Source organism: Haliotis cracherodii, unplaced genomic scaffold, assembly GCF_022045235.1.
Source record: "Haliotis cracherodii isolate W230 unplaced genomic scaffold, xgHalCrac1.p SCAF_3, whole genome shotgun sequence".
NCBI lineage: Eukaryota > Metazoa > Mollusca > Gastropoda > Lepetellida > Haliotidae > Haliotis > Haliotis cracherodii.
Window position 1 is genome coordinate 33,907,594 of NW_027266286.1, and position 24,207 is coordinate 33,931,800.

Below are 24,207 nucleotides of genomic sequence, written 5' to 3' on the forward strand. Positions count from 1 at the left end.
GTTGCCTAACCACGTGTCCAATGACCAAAGTCAAAGAACAAAAAATGTCAAGCAGCTCAAGCAGCAGATACATGCAAGGTTTCAAAGTAAACGGACAAACGGTTGTGGAGCAACAGGGCAAAATATATCGTCAAAAAATACTTGTTTTTCAGTTATCTGCCCTTGGCCTTTGGGCCTATGGGCTTGGCTGTTTGGCGGGCACTAGTACCCAACAGTCTACAAACACGCACAAAATTTGAACAAAATCGAGCTAGTGGTTATTTTGCTAGGGCAGGTACAAAAATCGGCGGAATAATAAATAATAATAATAATAATAATAAATAATAATAATAATAATAATAATAAATCGAACGATTACAATAGGGCTCTACAGCCTTTCGGCTTGGAGCCCTAATAATAATATAGTTTATTACAGTGTCGTGTTTACAATTATATACACTATGGTCACAAATATAATTCAGGCCAAATCAGGCCTAAAGGATGCACCTTGTTTTGGGGTCCCTTATTGAAAACAGTTTAAACATTCGCTGCCAAACATCAACACTCGAATTGTTCTTCAACACTTCTGCCTGTATCTGGTCAATTCCTGCAGCGTTATTCAGCTTCATGGCCTGGACAGCACTGAAGACTTTCCAACCTTGAAATAGGTATGTTAAGGACTCCATAATTTATATTTTTATTATTAAAGTCATTACATACTTAAACATCATCTTATTTAGGTTGAGTTTCCCTGTTTACACCAGCCAAGTGTGGGCTGAATAATTTACAAAAGTCATACATTCTTCCAGGAGTTTTGCAATTCTTTGCACCAATAAGCTTTTATTCTTGATTTATGAATTTTTTGACAAGTCTCTAATGTAGATTTTTTTCTGACCAAGTTTCTCTTCCATCTTTTCTCTCACTGTATATATACTAAGTAGTGAGAGGTCGGTAACTGGATTAACCGATGCCATTAATGGTATTATAACAAAGTTGTGTCTCCTGTTAAGATCAACTGCCTCTGACAGAGTAAAAAAATTATAGGTTTTTAACGTTACATGTAGATTCGACCTGTTATTAACAAAGTCATCAGGAGATGACATACCCCCCCAGTCTGGTGCAATTCGGAAATGGAGTTTGGCTATTCATACCCTACTTTTGTGTCATTGCCATTAGATCAGTTCAGTGAAGAAAATAATAATGCTTTTTCAGTATGTTTTAAAATCCCAAATCATCAAAAGGCACCAATTCACCACTAGACTATTCTGTATAGCAAGTTTCATCCAGAAATATTCAATGGTTTTGGAGTTGTGCTCCAGAAACAAGCACTACCCTCATTTTCAATAACGTCAAACTTGTCATCATGAAAACATAAAACAAATTAAAGAATAAATATCCCAAACCATCAAAAGGCACCAATTCACCACTGGACTAATCTGTATAGCAAGTTTCATCCAGAAATATTCAATGGTTTTGGAGTTATGCTCCAGAAACGAGCACTACCCTCATTTTGAGTATAACATCGAACTTATCTTTATGGAAATAAGTCTCCATCACACTTGACACCTGTGTTTACAGTCTCCATCACACTTGACACCTGTGTATACAGTTTCCATCACACTTGACACCTGTGTATACAGTCTCCATCACACCTGGCACCTGTGTATACAGTCTCCATCACACTGGACACCTGTGTATACAGTCTCCATCACACTTGACACCTGTGTATAGTCTCCATCGCACCTGGCACCTGTGTATACAGACAGTCTCCATCACACTTGACACCTGTGTATACAATCTCCATCACACCTGGCACCTGTGTATACAGTTTCCATCGCATTTGACACCTGTGTATACAGTCTCCATCACATTGACACCTGTGTATACAGTCTCCATCACATTTGACACCTGTGTATACAGTCTCCATCACACTGGACACCTGTGTATACAGTCTCCATCACACTGGACACCTGTGTATACAGACAGTCTCCATCACACTTGACACCTGTGTATACAGTCTCCATCACACTTGACACCTGTGTATACAGTCTCCATCACACTGGACACCTGTGTATACAGTCTCCATCACACTGGACACCTGTGTATACAGTCTCCATCACACTTGACACCTGTGTATACAATCTCCATCACACTTGACACCTGTGTATACAAAAAGTCTCCATCACTTCTGGCACCTGTGTATACAGTCTCAATCGCATTTGACACCTGTGTATACAGTCTCCATCGCACTTGACACCTGTGTATACAGTCTCCATCGGACTTGACACCTGTATATACAGTCACATTGTTATTTTGTTGCATCACAGCATCACAGGAGAGAGTCAATCAAAGAAGTCATCTATATCAATGTTGGGGTCCAAAAGGTGTTCCTTAAATGGGGTCAAGTCCATCCCATTAAGTATCAGGTTCTCAAAGGTCTCCTCCAGATCCGTCTCACCTATTAAGATAGCTCCTTTCATGAAGCCATCTTGTATAATCACCTTTACATATTCCTTACCTGAAATGACATAATATCAGAAGTATATAAAAAGGAGAAATCTTTGGGATTTGTGTCTAAATTGGCATTCCAGGTGCTTGGACTGCATCCGTTTCATGAATATTGACAGAATTTGGCCTATGTTTCATGTTGAATTGGATTGATATAAACATATGTCAAAGTTAAACCACAGACAGCAGTTACAGCCTGGTCTGTGTGTGATCTTCCATATCATTGCTTGTGACCAAATTGCTATGATTATCAGCCCTGGCTTATTATATATGTCACATTCCTCCTTATTGCACAAAATATGCATCGAAATTGTCTACTCCTACCATCATTATATCATGGTTAACATTTATACTAAGTTATCTTATAATAATTAGATCTACATCAAGTGCTTTTATGAGTTATCATGGTGTAATATTTATACACCATTTCATATAATTATAGTTTAGCAAGTAATAATTATCATCAGGTAAAATGCATATATAAAATATCAGTAGTTTCAGTTATAGCTTTTTAGATGGTTGCTAGCCTAAGGTATCAAGATCCCATCTCCCAGACAAAGGATATTTATTTAAGTATATCTGTCATCACCTACCGGGGTATATTAGAATAACATTACTTCAATTAAGACTCATTAAGGATTAGCCCCATATAAGCTCGTCTATAGTGCATTAAGGATTAGCCCCCATACAAGCTCGTCTATAGGGCATTAAGGATTAGCCCCACACAAGCTCATCTATAGTGACACCCTAATCTCTTTCAAAGCATCCAGTAAATATGTCAACAAGATTAGTGCCAGTCCAACAGGATTAACAGGATTTAGTATTCCCCTCTGTCCAGCCATCCATTTAGCATAGGACACAACCAATCGTGTATCAACCAATCACATTCCTTTCTATTGTTCAAACTTTCATTAAATACATACTGTAGCCAAGTTCTAGCAGAGAAGGGGTTTGACTCTCTTACCAAGCAGACCTCTCTCCCACAGCCCAGAGTGTGTACCGACTCTCTGTGGCACCCTCAGATATTTTCTAAGTATATTGTAAATTGTTAATTGTTCTTGTAAATAAAATTGTGATTAGTCTCCTGTGACTCTGGCTCTTTGCTGACTAATTCTCCAAGAAAACCAGCACGTCATTTGGAAGGTATTGTTCACCTAGAACAGTTCCATGATAATTACCAAGCCACACATGGTCAGCCTCCTGAGACCGTCCACATGACCATAATGACCCTCATGCTGAGATCCATCCTACTTCAGTGTCAGCTTGATGACACCTTGGACCAACTCAGGAAGTTGTTACGAATGTGAACAGATACTTAGCTTCACCTTTTCCTCAAGGTTCATATTCATTGTGGATAGGAAAATTATATTACAAAATCGCAAAGGCATTTTTACCTTCAGTAACCCTCAGAAGCAGCTCATGCCCTGCATCAAGTCCTTGTGCATTGAACTTGCCAAGTAGTACCACCTGCAATACAAGCAACACATGAACACTCTTTCATGCTTCTCATAGACTATCATTTCTTTCCCTATGTTTCATGTCATATTTATAATTAATATAACATTTGGAACTGTTATTTTCCAACAAACTTCAGGACAACTTTTATCCCTTAATGACACATGCCACAGACTCCGGTGTATGACCTGATATTCACACTGTGGAAAAGTGTTGGCCAAAACATGAGTAGCCCCTGCAACGACAATTTAGTAAGACTACAGATATCATTACATACCACCATGCACCTTAGTTTGATACCATTACCTTATGTTAGGGAAAATATGTGCCTACTACAACTTCAAACCAGATCAAAGTACCTTGCCTATTGCTAATATAATGGGGAACCTAAAGACATTTCTGGTCTCTTGACATTACAGAATGGTCTGAGAAAACCATTCCTCTCCCTATTCAAAAGAGAAAACTACATGCAACTCTGCTAAAAAAAACATCATTTCCAGTCTAATGACACCATTTCTGTTTTTTTAAAAACATGCCAAATGCAATATAATTCTAAACAAAGGAGTACTTTGCATCTGATTACCTCAATGAACAAAGTTATTTGCACTTCTTGTTTAATGACCTTGACACTAAATTAGTCAATCACAGGCTTGTTTGTGATGAAGATGCAAATGTTCCATTGCAGGGAAGTTCACCTTCTTTAAAGTCACTTCAAACCTTACTCCTTCAAATTACATCATACTAGAGCAGTGACAGTAAACACTTTTGGAGTTAGGAACATAATGCATTTTGGAGGGTATAAACCTAGACAGTGAATTTGAATATCAACATCCTATAGAAGTATTTAAGAACATTTCCAAAGGCTACACAGCATATCAACCAAATATGATTATGCTAGAGTGGATTTCAATGTATTAACTATAATATATATTATATGCCTTTGAAAAAGGGAAAAAAAATACCTGCCTTATAATTGAAAAATCTTGTGACATGAGCAAACAGCTCAAAGCAGAAGTCTGGTGTAATCTTCTCTCCTCTCACTGCTGCAGCCATGCTCTGAGCAGCAAAGCACCCCATCTGTCTGGCCTGGGACCACAGTCGAACCTATACAACAAAACCACGCAACATAAAGTGCTCATCTTAGGTGTTCAGTGTGCACCAGCACATCTACATCACAGTGTCCTATATTGGAAGTTTAAAGTGTATCACAATATTTTGCGATGCACAAGGCCATATTGCGATATGTATCACAACATATTGTACAATTTTAAATTTTTAATTCAGAAGCAATCTGATACAATGAAGTTCATAAATCGAACAGAACAAGGTGCTGATACAACATGATGTTTACTCAGTCAATAATACAAAGCCATCCAGGGGACCTGGATGCATGTAGCGGGGCAGCGAAGGAATTCATACATTCTCAGGCTTGAGATTTGGCCTACAATGTCATAAATTTCATTGAGAATGAAAGTACACTAGAACAAGGACACTTGTAAAATCCTAGATATTTTTTATATTGCATTCACTGCTTGACAGAGAAAGATCTTTGTGAGGTCTTGCTGAAGAAGAAGTTGTTTCAACTAGCTGAATGGCCAACACTATCACACAGCTCCCATGTGACCACAGAAGGGGTGACATCACAGATCAGCACATTACTGCTAAAAGCCGGAACATCTGAAGACATCATGGGGAGGCAGCTCTGCGACTGGTTGACCACTTTGGACGAAGTACTACAGGATAAGTATACAAACATAAAAAGTATCTAGAATTTTACTTGATTTTTGAACTTATCCTGCATTACTCCTTAATGCGTCTATATTGGACGGAATGGTGGAGGACATACCTTCAGATGTGATCTTCAATAAACTCTCCATAGATTCCTATCAATCAGCAACAGCGATGTACGCCCTTGAGTGACCATTCCTGTCGGTAAGGAACAAGAGAGTGAGGTTTGCGAGATGTCCAGGTATAGTTAAAGTCCAGACCTCATGTACCGAGCCAATGCGTGCAGCGTGTAACCTCCTAGTCTAGGGTGACACACACTGGAGAGGTAGGAAGGTTGGCTCTGGTCATGTGGAAGCATCAGTGGTGCCTTGAGGCGGTGACCTGCTTGGCAACCACAAAAGGGCCAAAGCTGTGGACGCCTCCCACATCTTCTAAGGCGACATCTTGCAAGTAGTGGCTGGCAAAGACTGTTCCATAACAGCACGGATGGAGCAGCTGCTGTGAAGCGCCAAGGTAGAGAGAGAGCTGTCCTCGGAGTTGATTCTTGGCCAAGATGAATGGCTCCATGCGCTCTGCATGCAGTTCGCTAACCCGTGCTACTGTTGCCAGAGCCAAAATGAAGACTGTCTTCTTGGTGAGGTTGTAGTAAGACGGCGAGTGGAATGGCTCAAAGGAACCTTGGTAATCTTTTGATGTTCCAGAACTGTCAAGATGGAGTTAAGGGCCACAATGTAGGTCCTAATGGTGCTGCCTTTCAGACAACGCTTGTGGTGCAAAAACAGTAGCAATTCAGCCAAGAATTGGGCCAATGCAGAGGTTGCAGAAACTGTCAAAGGAGCGTCACTTGTCTTCATACAGGTCCCTGGAAGAAGCTTTGTGCACCAAGGTGATTGCCTTTGCCAACCTTGCCGAGTAACCATTGGCGCTTAGGGCTCACTGGCACTCCAGCACTGGAGTTATGAAGATCAAGACCTGCAAGTTCTGGCTGGTGGCAAACAGGTCGATGTTATGGTTGCCGAGGTGTCGACAGACAAGATCGAACACGTCCGGTTTGGAGAGGGAACGTCTGCCGTAACAGGGAGGCAGATTTGGTCATCCCCTGATTGTGCAGGTACCATACGATGGTGATGTTGTCCGTGGATGTGGTGATCCAAGCGCCAAAGCATCTGTTTTACAGTGAGAGAGAGCTAGGATGAGAGCCTCTAGTTCTAGTTTATTGATGTGCCACTGATGCTGAACAGCGAACCACAGCCCCGAGGCGACTTGGCCCTCTAGATGTGCTCCCCAGCCTTGAAGAGAGGCGTTGACGAAGAGGCATAATGAGGTTGCAGGCTCGGTCAAGGAGATGCCTCCTTAGACATTTGACTCCACTATCCACCATTGGCTTGAGGTGGTCTGGGAGGATAATGGAGGCGGATTGGTCCTGGCGTCTGATGGAGGGAACAAGGAACATTTGTCTTGGGTGCAGTTGAAGCCTTCCTCTGGAGGTCCCGTCAAGGGCTGACGTGAGTAGACCCAGAAGCGCCTGCCACTGGCAAAGGATATGGGGTTGTTGAAGTGCTGGGGGGAGGTGGTATTGGATTCTGTGCCACCTGTCTCTGGGTGCAGAGAGGAGGGTTGGTCAGTCTGGAAGAGGCCGCCGATGAACTGGAGATTGAACGACCTTGATCTCCGTTTTCCACACATTGATGATCGATCCCAACAGATGAAGGAGGCATTATGTAAAATCCCTGGTGGATGAGGTGGTACAGAAGGCAGTGTTCGATGTTCATTGCTCAGATGAAGGTAGGTGGCTGCCGGCTTGGTGAAGCATGTAAATAGTCCACTCCTGTGAGCACCAGGTAGCCGAATGTCTGGGAGTGGTGATCTCTACAAATGCTGCACACATGTGAGCCCTCATATGATCTATCTAATGCTATGGTAGGCCATGACAGTGGCATGGTGGTCGAGACGGTGTGGGTTATCCTCCGAGAGGTCTTGGATGATGGCTCTGGAGGTGGATGCCATAAAGGATAGAGGCTTGACGTATCTCCGTCTCAATGTATGCGAATCTTGTGTCCGGGACACAGATGGTTGTGGAGCAGTTGGACCCCCTCATGCTGTGCAAATCATCATGAAGTGTATGAGTGCAGTCCGCAATGTCCAGGAAAGTTGTCCTTCCTGTACTTGGGCACCTTGAAGGAGGGGGTAAGGGATAGCTTGGCAAAGTCAAGTGGAGGCACGCCATTGATAACGGGTATGACAGAGAGAGGAGATCAGGGTCCTCGGCACCATGCCAGGCGTCATAGTAGAAGATGAAGAAAAGTATATCAACGCTGAAGGGATGGGCATCAGTGTGAGCATTGTATCAACAAAGGAGGACATGGTCTGTATGGCTGATGTAATCCCCGAAGAAGACATAGTTAGGGTAATGGACGCCAGAGGGATCCTGCCTGATACAGAGATGTTTGTGGCTGGTGGGGGTATAGTAGTTTGGACGAATCAGGTCGACGTTTCCGGGCCTGCTGTGTCTGTAGTTTCCAAGATACCTGAAGGTACTCTTAGTAACCTGGGAGCAGACAGTGGTGCTGAGACACAAGGGATGAGAGTCCCACCCAGACTTATTGCCGTGGCACTTGATACAACGTGGAATGTATCTGCAATGATAGCAGTATGTAATCAAAATGCATTCCCAATTATGTATGTTATCTTTTATCCCAGCCATGTGGGTTTATGAAGAAAAAGTTTACGCAAGGGACACGAAAAAACACCACTTTAGTAACGATAATATCGCAAGCGTACGACAGGGTACAAGGTAAATGAATTAAGCAGTAATGAAAAATAAGTTAAAAAATTAACGAACATAGATAGAGTGAACAAACGGATAAAAAGAAGTGTTACAAAACCCCAGATTTATCTCCTCTATATTATCATATAAAATGTACGTATATAACAAACTCTCTACAGTGAACTAATGTACATAGCAAACTAACACCTGATCCCCGACAAGCCCAAATACCACTAATTAGTGATGTGTATAGCGAACTGAGAAATCTCGCTCAGTGTCAAGTGTCACTGACACTTTGCTATGCGCAATCAACACTATCAGCGGTGACAATTCAGCCATGTAAAACTTGCTTTACGTTAATCTTACCTGTGACAAGACTAATCTTGTCTGTAAAACAAACATTAAGCATGGTGAATGCACAGCAGTTGACACAAACATCATCAACGACTTCCAACAACCTCTTAACTTCCATAAATCTGTTAGTATCATCCAATATGACAGGCACAGAAAACTGCCCTGTGCACCAAACTGTGTCTAATCTCACAAACATTAAGCTTGTGTTTCTGCCACCAAACACAACATCTAAGATCCAACCGATGGCCCAGGGCATTATCACTAGTCTCGAACAACATTACAAACATGAGATGATGACAAATATGCTATCCTGTTTGGATAAAAAACAAGACCATGTGATAAGCATACTGAATGCAATTGAGATTCGGTTCACCGAGCTTGGCTGGCAAGTCACTGCAACATGAATCAAGAACTGTTTCCGAAAAGGTTGCTTCGTGTCGACCGATGGTGAGGCTGAATCCAAGAGTGACGAACCTGAAGGCATTCCGTTATCAGACTTGAGGGATATCCCCACTGAGTTAAGAAACTGACATTCCAACTGAAGTGACTCTCCAAGAGTAGACGCAGACCGAGACATCCTTGTTACTGAACGCCCAAGTGATGAGGACATTGTCCAGCTGTTGTATCCTCAGACATGATGTGCTACCAATTTTCTGCGAATGTTACCAGTTTTGCCCACATTGGTCCTGATGTTGGCATATCTTACATGTTGATTCCCAAATTGAAGCAATCAGAAATCTGTACGTAAAAGAACCAAGTTTGTAACCAAAAAACAACCAACAAGCGGTATACAATCAATAAATGAATTACATAAATTATAAATCCTAGTAAAATCCTAGATATTTTTTATGTTTGTATACTTATCCTGCATTACTCCTGAATGCATATTACTTGCTTGTTCTTGACAGAGAAAAGAGCTGTGTGAAGGTCTTTGCTTGAAGAAGTTGTTCCAACTAGCTAAGAGGCCAACCCTATCACGCAGCTGCCTAGTGACCAAAGGAAGTGACATCACGGATCCTCACATTACTCTGGAGTCCAAAACATTGGAAGGCATCATGGGGAGGTAGCTCTACGATGGGTGGGTCCCTTCAGACGCAGTAATGTAGGATAAGTATACAAACATAAAAAATATCTAGGATTTTACTAGATTTTTTACTTATCCTGCATCACTCCTTAATGCATCTTTATTGGACGGAAATGGTGGAAGGCATACCTTCAGATGTGGACTTTCATCTTCTTCCAGACTATTTCCAGACTCTGTTCCCATGCCAATCTTTGGCTGTGTGGTTGGCTTCGGGTGACCACTCCAATTATAGGAAAACTATGTTTCCCTCAACCCATCTTTGGCTGTATGGTCGGCCAGGATGACCATTACATGGAAGGGAAGAGTGAGGTATGTGTTGTGTCCTGGTACTACCCAGCCTGACAATAGTCCTCAGTTAAGTCTACACTGGAGTACCTAGCCGTATTCAAGTGGGCATGAAATTCTAGTCCAGGGCATACGCCAGGGGAGGTCGAAAGGCCGGCTCTGGACTTGGAGGCGAGGTCAGTGACGTGTAGTAGTGGTGACCTGTTGGGCCACTACTAACGGACCAAAGCTGTGCGTGCATTGCACATCCTCCAATGTGACGTCTTGCAGGTAGTGACTGGCGAAAGACCATGTTGGATCGCCAGAAATATCTCTCCATGATGGCGCAAGAGAGCAGTTGCTATGTAGCGCCATGGTGGAGGCAACCACCCGGAACTCGTGCGGGTTGTTGGAGCGTGGAGGGTCCAATCCCATGGCCTCGTAGGCCTGGAGAATGATGGCTCGTAGCCAAAGGGTGATCGTGTTGCGGCTGACTTCTGCTCGCGAGGTCGCAGATACCGGGATGAAGAGGCATCGTCTTTGTCTACAGCATTCCTTGGATCGTCTAATGTAGCAACAAAGCGCTCTAACCGGACATAGGCGGAGCTCTAGTTCGTCTTCCATGCTCACAATCGATGAGAGGGGAGGGATGAGGAACGATCTCTCAGGCTGTCCTGGGAGCTGATTCTTTGGAATGAAGTCCCAGCACAGGCCCAGATGCACGGCTCCGTGTGTTCCATGCTCAAAGCAGATGCTCGTGACGTCCAGGGCGTGTAGCTCACTGACACGGGCTGCTGTAGCGAGCGCCAGTAGGAAGACCGTCTTTTTCGTCAGATTGTAGAATGACGTCGTGGCTCGAAAGGTGAGAAGTCCCAAGCTGGAGGACGGAATTTCGCCTTTTGGTCTTCCAGACTGAATGAGTGGAACAGAGCCTGGAGTTCCAGTATTTTTGTCATGCGCCGATCTTTCGGAACTGCCAGGATGGAGTTGAGTGCCACAAGGTAGGTCATGATGGTACTGCCCTTGACCTTACACTTGTGATGCAGATGGAGCATGAACCCGGTCAGGAATTGAGGCGATGCAGAGTTGAGTGGATCCTGGACCGGAGATATGTAGGTCGGGATCTGGTAGTTCTGGCTGGTGGCGAATAGGTCTATGTTGGGGAGACCATGGTTGGTCTCGAAAAACAAGAGCGAAGGCCTCTGGGTGAAGCTTCAACTCTGTGGGTGCGACTTTGCCTGGCCAAGATAGAGCATCCGCTAGGATGTTTCGACAGCCCGGAATGTGTTGAATCTGGAACTGAATCCCCAGATGATCCACCAGGATCCACCCAGATGATCGGAACGTCTGTTGAAGGAGCAAGGTTGAATGAGTCGTTCCCTGGTTCCGTAGGCACCATGTGATGGTTAAGTTGTCCGTTGATATTGGGGAGCAGGGCGTGTCTGAGGGCCTGCTTCCAATGAGCGATGTTCAAGATAAGCGCCTCAAGTTTGAGGTTGTTGATGTGCCATAGGAGACCTGTCCCTCCAGGTGTGCGTCCAATTCCTGCAGGGACGCGTCTACGTATAGGCGCAGAGAGGTCGTAAGCCATGTCAAGGGGACGCTGCAGAAGACATTCGATTCCACCTTCCACCACCGGAGATCCGGGAGGACGATGGATACTGAGGGGTCCTAGCGCCTGATGTAAGGAGCCAGGAACATTTGTATTGGGTGCAGTTGGAGCCTTCCTCTGTAGGTCAAGTCCTGCTGGTACAGGAGCCAGAGGGTGAAGTACCTGTGGCGGAGTAGAGTGACAGTGTCCCAATGATTCAGTACGCCTCGAACTGAATGTCCGGGCAATAGAGGTACGAGTCTATCGGCTTGGTAAGGAGCCAGGAACATCTGTATTGGGCGCAGTTGGAGCCTTCCTCTGTAGGTCAAGTCCTGCTGGTACAGGAGCCAGAGGCTGAAGTTCCTGTGGCGGAGTAGAGTGACAGTGTCGCAATGATTCAGTACGCCTCGAACTGAATGTCCCTGCGATGGAGGTACGAGTATCGGCAAATCGGCCAATGATGAAGCGGAGGAATTTCCAGTCTTCGGGATGTATAGGGACATGTAGGTAGGCGTCCTTGATATCCCGGCTGATGAGAAAATCCTGTGTCTGGATCCGGGATCGCAGTAGCCTCTGACGTAAAGACGTACTTGGGGAAGCCGAGTCCACGGAGTAACGAGAGGTAGATGGCGTCTGTATAGTCGACGGACGAGGCAGAGGCAGAGGCACGAGCGCTGTAGGAAAGATAGGGGCTGGAAGAGGCGTCTGCAGCGGCGCTATAGGAGGCGCTTGTAGAGGCGTCTGTAAGGGTGCTGGCGTCGACGTCTGCCTGGTCTGCAAGTACTGAATGTACTGAAGGAGAGAGGCGTCTATCATGGGCGTCTGTGACGTAGGTGGGGGCGCCTGTGGGAGACCAAGCGTCTGTCCGGAGGAAAGTATAGGCGTCATTTGGTAAGTGAGCACCATGCCAGGTGTCAAGGTGGCCGCCGCCGTAAAAATAGAGACGTTGTAGTGGTCGTCAGAGTGCTCAGGGTCGACCGAGACCATGGGGTCCTTCATTAAGGTAGCAGTTGAAGTCGGAGGGTAGTCATCCGAGATTTACAATCTGGTAGGCGAATTCTCGGAGAGGTCGGACATCCTGCGCCAGTGTTTCCTGGCCTGTTGTGTTCCACGTTTCTTAGACACACGGAGATACTGACTGAAAGCTGTGGGTGAAAGCAGTAGACAGTCTTTACATCTGTGACCATGGAGGCATTGAGATGTACAATTAAGGCACAGGGGGTGGGGATCCCACGCTGACATATTACGCCGGCACTTTGAGCAGGATGACATGATATATGCAACGAGGCAGTGTAAAATCACAATGCGTCCCCGCCCGATTATGTATGCTATAATTTGTTTATCCCACTGCGTGGGTTTATGAAACAATTATTACAACAAACGTAAGACAACATACAATGAAAACAAACATATTTGCAAGGATATGCCAATCGTGGGGCACCAAACAAAAAGAATTTAGAACACAAGCCAGTTCATTAACTCACTGGCCACGTAAAATATTCAAGATTCCTACTTGAAACAACAAGACACCTAGCATTATGTTTTCTTTTGAGAAAATGCCAGTAAGTATCTAATAACGTTATGCACATGTTTATCAAACACAGAATGTACAAAATGCAAACTGTAGGCACAACACAAAGACAAAAAACTATAACTCAAAAGAGCAAACACGTAAGGGTTTGAATCAGTTTATGCTACAGCAAAAAAACAGGTCTTCACTCAGCAAGTGACAAGAGTAATGTGAGGATCCGTGACATCACTTCCTTTGGTCACGCGGGAGCTGCGTGATAGGGTTGGCCTCTCAGCTAGTTGGAACAACTTCTCCAAGCCTTCACACAGCTCTTTTCTCTGTCAAGAACAAGCAGTAATATGCTTTCAGGAGTAATGCAGGATAAGTAAAAAATAAGACAAATTATTGCACAGAAATTACAAAGGCAGTACAAAATAGAGTGGTTGTAGAATATTCAATTGCAAAAAATAATATGATGGCAGTGGTCAGTATCAAATATAAAATTAGTCGTGATACCACAAGTGGTCAAGTTTCCGAAATGGGCTAGACAGGGAATCAGAGAGGATGAGCAATTGTTGAGGAGACAAAATAATAAAAACAAAACAAACATAGTTTCGGTTCATGTAACATGAACATTTAGCCTAAACGCCACATGCTTCATGGAAATCAGATCGTGGCATTCGCTTCTCGTGCAGAAAATGAATGCTGACACGTGATGCATTGCAATGGTCAGTTTTGGGGTTTTCGTTCGTGACCAATATTCGTGTTTTTTATAGCAACTAGTTGTCGCTGGACCAATATTCGTGGTCTTTGTATAAACTAGATGGGCCAATATTTGTGGCCCTTAGAAACGTAAAGTGTGTACTATAGTTAGCTATTCATTTCCTGCATTCGTGGTCATAGACCTACCATAGTTTCTTCATTTTCATAAGAAAAGATTCACATTTAGTTCGCCACATGTCATAAAAAGAGAATCGTGTTTAGTTCGTCATACGTGTTAAGAAGAGAATCATGTTTAGTTCCCCACATGGTCATATAAAGGGAATCACGTTTAGTTCCCCATTAATCTTATAATTTCAAGTGAAGTAGAAAAGATGAAAGGTAGACACGTGAACGTCGCCTTCCATTGCGCAACAACGATCCTCACATGAAAGCTGGTTCTGAAGTGAAGTGATGCGTGAGAGAAATGTAAACACGCTATTGTCCCCTTATAACCTACCCAGCCACAGTAAGGTTCCACACAGTGTCCTCACCAGTCTATCAGCACTGTACCATCAAGAATTTTCCTTAACATACTATCACCATCCGCGATATACACCATACCAGAAGTTTACACACCACACTAGCATTTAAATATAGTAACTTCCTGACGACTGATCACTGTCCAAACACAATGCAATGAGCTTATACCAGATCCCCAAAGAAACAATGCAACACAGCTACAATCACTGTTAAACAATTACATACACTTCCATATAACACATCAGATTGAAATCTAAGCCATATACATAGCCAGTTGGAAAGGATTTCTTCTCAGAGATCTGGTTGCCAGACAGTCAGAAAAGTCAATCTCTTCTTCCTCCAGGTTTGATCATATTTTGAGGTTTTGTGTGATACGTGCGCGAAATAGATTTGTTTGGTCAGGGGTAATCCTGATCCATCTGTGTCCAGCTCTGGGCCAAGATCCTAGACTGTGCTGTTGCTGGTGCCCGACCGGTTCCCTGGCTTGTCAAATGATAGGCTAAGATGAAGATCAGCAATGATCGTGTAGCAAGCTTTATGTTGACAGTTTTGAGGCTTTCTTCTGTGGGGCTGACAGTTGCTGGCCACAGTTCCCGTTTCAAGCCTATGGCGACGTAATCTTTAATGTTGTCTCTCTGCTCCAATTCACTCAGCCAAGATACTTGTTCCACCACTCATGTCCTGCAGGGGTAATTGCTGATCTTGCCTGATGGCAGCCATCCAAGTAAGAAATCGCTGTCAGACACTGATCCATTATGGCAGGTATGGTGTCTTTATAAATTCTTCTAACATGTTTATGGACAGTGTAGGCATGGTGCCTGGGGTGGACTCTGAGGCTCTGGGGAAGGTCTTGGGATATCCTCCTGCAGCTCAGGACATAGCTCTTCATTGACAGCAGTGACTGCAGTCAGTGCCTCTGTCGTCTTGGTTGCTGCCTTCCTCTTCGCCTACTTCCACAATTTCGCAACCTTGGCGAAAACCTCTTGTGTGAGTGAGGCAAACCGAGCACATCTTAGAAGTGACAGAAGAAGTGACACCATCTTGTTTCACAAAACGTTACAATATTCCAGAAACAAACAACAGTACTGTAGCCTCATCTGCACACATCAATACTAGAACATTAGTAAATTAGTCATCTTCTTACATAAATTCAAAACCATTAATCTGACATATTCCACTTCCCCTGAATACAAAGAGTCTGCATCATACCATGCTTCAACTGCTGTGGTCTTTCTCTTGAGCAGGCGCCAATTGCGCTAACAGCTTGAACGTAATCAACAATAAGAAGTGAGTGATTAAAGGGGGATTTCCCAGGTACCTGGAGCCAGTGCTTGGAGTGTTCCCATGATGCTGTGCACACATCACCAGCAGCATATACATCTGTAGCAGAAGTTTCCATACAACTGTTAACTTCAATACCTCCATCAGGGGACACTGATAGCTACAAACAGAACATACAGTCATAAACCCATCATCACATCCTTGTCCAACAACCCGGTTGAACATGCCTATTAAACAACCTGTCAACGACACCTGTCACTCAAAACCTTACCTCTTCAATACCACCACCCTAAAGATGATATATATATGTGACATTTCATCCCTCTAAGCAAAACACTTCTCAAGTTAGGGTGAAAAATCACTTATTAGTATTTACAAAATGTAACTTGTGCAACTCAGCGAAAGAAGGTCACTCTGACCTGTCATCACTTACCATATACACAAATATTTATATAATATTATCACTACTCCATGCATGAGACTATAAAAATATCTGCAAACAAGTGGTTACATGGCACTGCAGCTCACCTGGATATGTAATCAACACTAAATCTAATGATTTGAACACAATAGTGTCATAAGAAGCAGCTCCTCATCCTGTCTTTTTCAGAATGTTCACAGGAGAAGCATGTTCCAAGAAGTAAATAGAGCCACCAGGCTTCAAGTTATCCTGGCTTATGAAGTACTAATTTTATGACACTTTCACCATATTCAAGTACAAAAATGTTTAGTTAGAGAAATGGTCGGGGGGAAAGAAAAAACCCTTTTTTTACAACATTGTGATGCCTTGAATAAAGTCTTCTTTTGCTCATCACATTCACACAATGCCCTGTGGCCAGTAAAATATGAGGTGTCAAAGCAGTTGGAGGCTAGTTTGATGCTGCTGTCTGTGGTGAGTTTGGTGTCTAGGTCGTTGATTTTTGTTGTGGAGGATGTCAAGGGATGTTGGTGAAGAGGTCGGTCACATCACAGCTGACCATGGTACCAGTACTCCAGCTGAAAGTGGAGATGCAGCTCTTGGTTCACCTAACATGTATGGTACCAGTTCTCCAGCTGAATGTGGAGATGCAGCCCTTGGTTCACCTAACATGTATGGTACCAGTGCTCCAGCTGAATGTGGAGATGCAGCCCTTGGGTCACCTAACATGTATGGTACCAGTTCTCCAGCTGAATGTGGAGATGCAGCCCTTGGTTCACCTAACATGTATGGTACCAGTTCTCCAGCTGAATGTGGAGATGCAGACCTTGGTTCACCTAACATGTATGGTACCAGTACTCTAGCTGAATGTGGAGATGCAGCCCTTGGTTCACCTAACATGTATGGTACAGTTCTCCAGTTGAATGGAGATGCAGCCCTTGGTTCACCTAACATGTATGGTACCAGTACTCCAGTTGAATGGAGATGTAGCCCATGGTTCACCTAACATGTATGGTGCCAGTGCTCCAGCTGAATGTGGAGATGCAGCCCTTGGTTCACCTAACATGTATGGTACCAGTTCTCCAGCTGAATGTGGAGATGCAGCCCTTGGTTCACCTAACATGTATGGTACCAGTTCTCCAGCTTAATGTTGAGTTGTTCACCTAACAGGTCAGACGATGTGGCAAAACTCACATTCAAAAAACACTGCTTCGGCACTCACCTAGAAATTTGATACAACAATCTAACAATTTTAAGTGAATATATTCTAGCTGAATGTGGAGATGCAGCCCTTGGTTCACCTAACATGTATGGTACCAGAACTCTAGCTGAATGTGGAGATGCAGCCCTTGGTTCACCTAACATGTATGGTACCAGTTCTCCAGCTGAATGTGGAGATGCAGCCCTTGGTTCACCTAACATGTATGGTACCAGTTCTCCAGCTGAATGTGGAGATGCAGCCCTTGGTTCACCTAACATGTATGGTACCAGTTCTCCAGCTGAATGTGGAGAAGCAGCCCTTGGTTCACCTAACATGTATGGTACAAGTTCTCCAGCTGAATGTGGAGATGCAGCCCTTGGTTCACCTAACATGTATGGTACCAGTGCTCCAGCTGAATGTGGAGATGCAGCCCTTGGTTCACCTAACATGTATGGTACCAGTTCTCCAGCTGAATGTGTAAACTGTATGGTACCAGTTCTCCAGCTGAATGTGGAGATGCAGCCCTTGGTTCACCTAACATGTATGGTACCAGTGCTCCAGCTGAATGTGGAGATGCAGCCCTTGGTTCACCTAACATGTATGGTACCAGTTCTTCAGCTGAATGTGGAGATGCAGCCCTTGGGTCACCTAACATGTATGGTACAGTTCTCCAGCTGAATGTGGAGATGCAGCCCTTGGTTCACCTAACATGTATGGTACCAGTGCTCCAGCTGAATGTGGAGATGCAGCCCTTGGTTCACCTAACATGTATGGTACCAGTTCTCCAGCTGAATGTGGAGATGCAGCCCTTGGTTCACCTAACATGTATGGTACAGTTCTCCAGCTGAATGTGGAGATGCAGCCCTTGGTTCACCTAACATGTATGGTACCAGTTCTCCAGCTGAATGTGGAGATGCAGCCCTTGGTTCACCTAACATGTATGGTACAGTTCTCCAGCTGAATGTGGAGATGCAGCCCTTGGTTCACCTAACATGTATGGTACCAGTTCTCCAGCTGAATGTGGAGATGCAGCCCTTGGTTCACCTAACATGTATGGTACAGTTCTCCAGCTTAATGTTGAGTTGTTCACCTAACAGGTCAGACGATGTGGCAAAACTCACATTCAAAAAACACTGCTTCGGCACTCACCTAGAAATTTTGATACAACAATCTAACAATTTTAAGTGAATATATTTGGTACATGACACTGTTCAGCATAGAAGTACATACTGAAAGACACATTAAGCATCATCTGATCACGTTAATTAACTCTGATTGTACAGCAAGTCTGCTATTGGTTCAGGATGTGTCTCATCTCAACTGCATGTGTAAGGGGTACGTACCAAATTGTCACCAACAAATGGCTGTGTGTTGGGGACTACGCCCGTTGCACTGACGATGAAATCACAACCATAAACTTTCCCATTGCTGAGACGAACATACACTGGCCAACAGTCTACAACAAAACATTTGACACTTCATTTCATCTCACTTTAAATATTACAGGGAGTCACAGGAATTTAGTGTATAGAATGACATACTCCAACGTTTAGCCAGAAAACCTGGAAAAATGGAGAAATAACTTCACATTGTTCCATACCTAGATATTATGGAATACCGTATTGCTTGAGTATAGTGAGCACTTTTTCCCGAAAAAGCACAGCTGTGTAGAAGGGGGTGCGCATTATACACGAATAATGACTTTGGATGTTTTTTTCCCCCATGGAAAGACATTACTGTGAGCACGAAACACCGCAAATACCATGTCAACAAATCCATACTGAAGTACGCAAAATAATCATGTAATTACACTGTCTGGCTATAAAAAGTGTTCTTTGTATATCTGGACTTATGTTTGTAACTTATTTCATTAATTATATTCAAAATTCCTTTTAATATTGTTTTTATTAATTTCGGCGAAATCGTGTGTGAAGCGATCGGAAGATCGCACAACTCACCGTGATTAACAGCAACCATGGTCAGATTACCGCTATTGACGCCTTGAAACGAACTTTAGTTGACAGAGAATGGACACATATATCATAAATGACATACTTTGACTGGTTAAAAGTCATATTTGGTTTTGTTTGACGATTCTATGTCAACATGAAATTCTCGCAATCACGCGATCACGTGCGCGTGAGCCTTGGCGGTGACTGGTCAGACTGGTTCCATGTAAAAAATATTACCCGGGAATAGCGATCAGCTGCTTCGCTTAGGGTTATTATTATTTTAAATATGTTTAGTAAAGGCTGCATATAATTAAGAAAATAATGGAATATATTATTCCTGATACATAAAATAGTTCCAGATACAATTTTTGCGGATCCTTGCATTAAAAATCCTATAAAGTTATATCATTGGGTGTGTCTTGACCAAATCACCGGTTGATTCCAAGAAAACGTGTGTACAGCTGATTGGTGTTTCCGGCTTAGTTTACGAGAAAATATACAAGGTAATCTTAATCCCTAGATATAAAACAATGCCTAGCAGAACAATAAATACTATTTAAACAGTAAATAAACATGTCTGGTGATTTTTTATCACAAATTTCGAATTTGTACTGACGAAGTTTCTCTTCACCCGTTCGTTTGACGGACTTCGCTGAAATGGTACGATGTAATTTTTTTCTGCGCATAATATTCAAATTTCTTTTCTTCCTAAATACTGAACCCGCTAGAGGGGGGTGTGCATTATACATGTTTGTGCACTATACTCAAGAAAATACGGTATACCAAAATATTAAGCTTGGGTTTTATATTATTTTAACTATATAGCAAAAGCTTCAACTAAAATAACACAATATCAGAATATATTATTCCTGATAAAATAATAGTTTCAGATAGTATTTCTTCCGATCATTGCCTCAAAGTTCTTTTAAGTAATATTATTGGGTACTTTTTTAACTTTAACACCGGTAGATTAGGGGAAAATGTGTGTACAGCTGATTGCAATTTCTGTCCGAGTTTATAAGACAAATACACACGGTGATCTTAATCTCTGCATATAAAACAATGTCTCGCATAACAAGAAATATATTTGAAATGGTAAATCATCAAATTTCTCATTTTCATTGACTGAGTTTGTTATCTCCTGCATGTTCACCTGAAGCCATAAGATGTAGTTTTTGGCTGTGCACAATACACAAAATAGCAATTAACCTAAACTTCCCACTATACACAATAAAACACCATCTCATCCAACCTAATGACCTTAGCCTTGAATCACTTTGTGCAAGTGGATGAGATAATGATATTAAGAATTTACAATGATTGCAGCTCTACGATTGCCTTGTGAAAGTATAGGCCTGCGTCTTTTGTATATCTACATATCATCTGTTATCTGATCAGTTACGTATACATTTTTTATTTTCTGGAACATGAGAATGAGTCCAAGGTTATACAGGTTAAATCTATAGTTGTGTTTAGCCAAAGACTGTATTCAATGAGTTAAAGTAACGTATATTACCTGCAACATGTGACTGTGGAGCCTTGAAAGGTTCTGAAGCTGAATATCCATAAGTCGTCATCTCTGTTCCATCTAACACGTGATGCACCTCCACATTATATTCCACATGGATGCTGTGACACACCTACAACATACAGTCTCACTTCTACACCTACAACATACAGTCTCAATTCTACACCTACAACATATAGTCTCACTTCTACACCTACAACATACAGTCTCACTTCTACACCTACAACATACAGTCTCACACCTACAACATACAGTCTCACTTCTACACCTACAACATACAGTCTCACTTCTACACCTACAACATACAGTCTCACTTCTACACCTGCAACATACAGTCTCACATCTACAACAAACAGCCTCACTTCTACACCTACAACATGCAGTCTCACTTCTACACCTACAACATACAGTCTCACTTCTACTTCTGCAACATACAGTCTCACACCTACAACATACAGTCTCACTTCTACACCTACAACATACAGTCTCACACCTACAACATACAGTCTCACTTCTACACCTACAACATACAGTCTCACTTCTACACCTACAATATACAGTCTCACACCTACAACAAACAGCCTCACTTCTACACCTACAACATACAGTCTCACTTCTACACCTACAACATACAGTCTCACACCTACAACAAACAGCCTCACTTCTACACCTACAACATACAGTCTCACTTCTACACCTACAACATATAGTCTCACTTCTACACCTACAACATACAGTCTCACACTTACAACATAGTCTCACACCTACAACATACAGTCTCACTTCTACACCTACAACATACAGTCTCACACCTACAACAAACAGCCTCACTTCTACACCTACAACATACAGCCTCACTTCTACACCTACAACATACAGTCTCACTTCTACACCTACAACATACAGTCTCACTTCTACACCTACAACATACAGTCTCACACCTACAACAAACAGCCTCACATCTACAACATACAGCCTCACACCTACAACATACAGCCTCACTTCTACACCTACAACATACAGTCTCACTTCTACACCTACAACATACAGTCTCACTTCTACACCTACAACATACAGTCTCACACCTACACCTACAACATACAGTCTCACTTCTACACCTACAACATACAGCCTCACACCTACAACAAACAGCCTCACACCTACAACATACAGCCTCACTTCTACACCTACAACATACAGTCTCCCTTTCTTCACCTACAACATACAGTCTCACTTCTACACCTACAACATACAGTCTCACTTCTACACCTACAACATACAGTCTCACATCTACACCTACAACATACAGTCTCACTTCTACACCTACAACATACAGTCTCACTTCTACACCTACAACATAGTCTCACTTCTACACCTACAACATACAGTCTCACTTCTACACCTACAACATACAGTCTCACTTCTACACCTACAACATACAGTCTAACACCTACAACATACAGTCTCACTTCTACACCTACAACATACAGTCTCACACCTACAACAAACAGCCTCACTTCTACACCTACAACATACAGTCTCACACCTACAACAAACAGCCTCACTTCTACACCTACAACATACAGTCTCACTTCTACACCTACAACATACAGTCTCACTTCTACACCTACAACAAACAGCCTCACTTCTACACCTACAACATACAGTCTCACTTCTACACCTACAACATACAGTCTCACACCTACAACATACAGCCTCACTTCTACACCTACAACATACAGTCTCACACCTACAACATACAGTCTCACCTCTACACCTACAACATACAGTCTCACTTCTACACCTGCAACATACAGTCTCACACCTACAACAAACAGCCTCACTTCTACACCTACAACATACAGTCTCACTTCTACACCTACAACATACAGTCTCACATCTACACCTACAACATACAGTCTCACACTTACAACATAGTCTCACACCTACAACATACAGTCTCACTTCTACACCTACAACATACAGTCTCACACTTACAACAAACAGCCTCACTTCTACACCTACAACATATAGTCTCACTTCTACACCTACAACATACAGTCTCACTTCTTCACCTACAACATACAGTCTAACACCTACACCTACAACATACAGTCTCACACCTACAACATACAGTCTCACACCTACAACATACAGTCTAACTTCTACACCTACAACATACAGTCTCACTTCTACACCTACAACATGCAGTCTCACTTCTTCACCTACAACATACAGTCTCACTTCTACACCTACAACATACAGTCTCCCTTTCTTCACCTACAACATACAGTCTCACTTCTACACCTACAACATACAGTCTAACTTCTTCACCTACAACATACAGTCTCACTTCTACACCTACAACATACAGTCTAACTTCTTCACCTACAACATACAGTCTCACTTCTACACCTACAACATACAGTCTCACTTCTTCACCTACAACATACAGTCTCACTTCTACACCTACAACATACAGTCTCCCTTTCTTCACCTACAACATACAGTCTCACTTCTACACCTACAACATACAGTCTCACTTCTTCACCTACAACAAACAGCCTAACACCTACACCTACAACATACAGTCTCCCTTTCTTCACCTACAACATACAGTCTCCCTTTCTTCACCTACAACATACAGTCTCCCTTTCTTCACCTACAACATACAGTCTCCCTTTCTTCACCTACAACATACAGTCTCCCTTTCTTCACCTACAACATACAGTCTCACTTCTACACCTACAACATACAGTCTCACTTCTTCACCTACAACATACAGTCTAACACCTACACCTACAACATACAGTCTAACACCTACACCTACAACATACAGTCTCACTTCTACACCTACAACATACAGTCTCACTTCTACACCTACAACATACAGTCTCACTTCTACACCTACAACATACAGTCTAACACCTACACCTACAACATACAGTCTAACACCTACACCTACAACATACAGTCTCACTTCTTCACCTACAACATACAGTCTAACACCTACAACATACAGTCTCACTTCTACACCTACAACATACAGTCTCACTTCTTCACCTACAACATACAGTCTAACACCTACACCTACAACATACAGTCTCACACCTACAACATACAGTCTCACTTCTACACCTACAACATACAGTCTCACTTCTACACCTACAACATACAGTCTCACTTCTACACCTACAACATACAGTCTAACACCTACACCTACAACATACAGTCTCACACCTACAACATACAGTCTCCCTTTCTTCACCTACAACATACAGTCTCACTTCTACACCTACAACATACAGTCTAACACCTACACCTACAACATACAGTCTAACACCT

General features: G+C 42.8%; 1 protein-coding gene across 1 annotated transcript in view; it reads right to left on the reverse strand.

The window, feature by feature from the left end:
• Positions 1–410: 410 nt before the first annotated feature.
• Positions 411–24,207, reverse strand: part of LOC139474134 (pyridine nucleotide-disulfide oxidoreductase domain-containing protein 1-like) — a 58,763-nt gene continuing 34,966 nt past the window's right edge. The window contains exons 9-14 of the mRNA XM_071257010.1: positions 20,851–20,974; positions 18,726–18,838; positions 15,801–15,923; positions 4,909–5,046; positions 3,882–3,954; positions 411–2,497 (exon numbers count right to left, since the gene is read on the reverse strand). Of these exons, the coding sequence (XP_071113111.1) occupies positions 2,322–2,497; positions 3,882–3,954; positions 4,909–5,046; positions 15,801–15,923; positions 18,726–18,838; positions 20,851–20,974 (747 nt within the window). The 3' untranslated portion in view covers positions 411–2,321. The remainder of the gene's footprint in view (positions 2,498–3,881; positions 3,955–4,908; positions 5,047–15,800; positions 15,924–18,725; positions 18,839–20,850; positions 20,975–24,207) is intronic.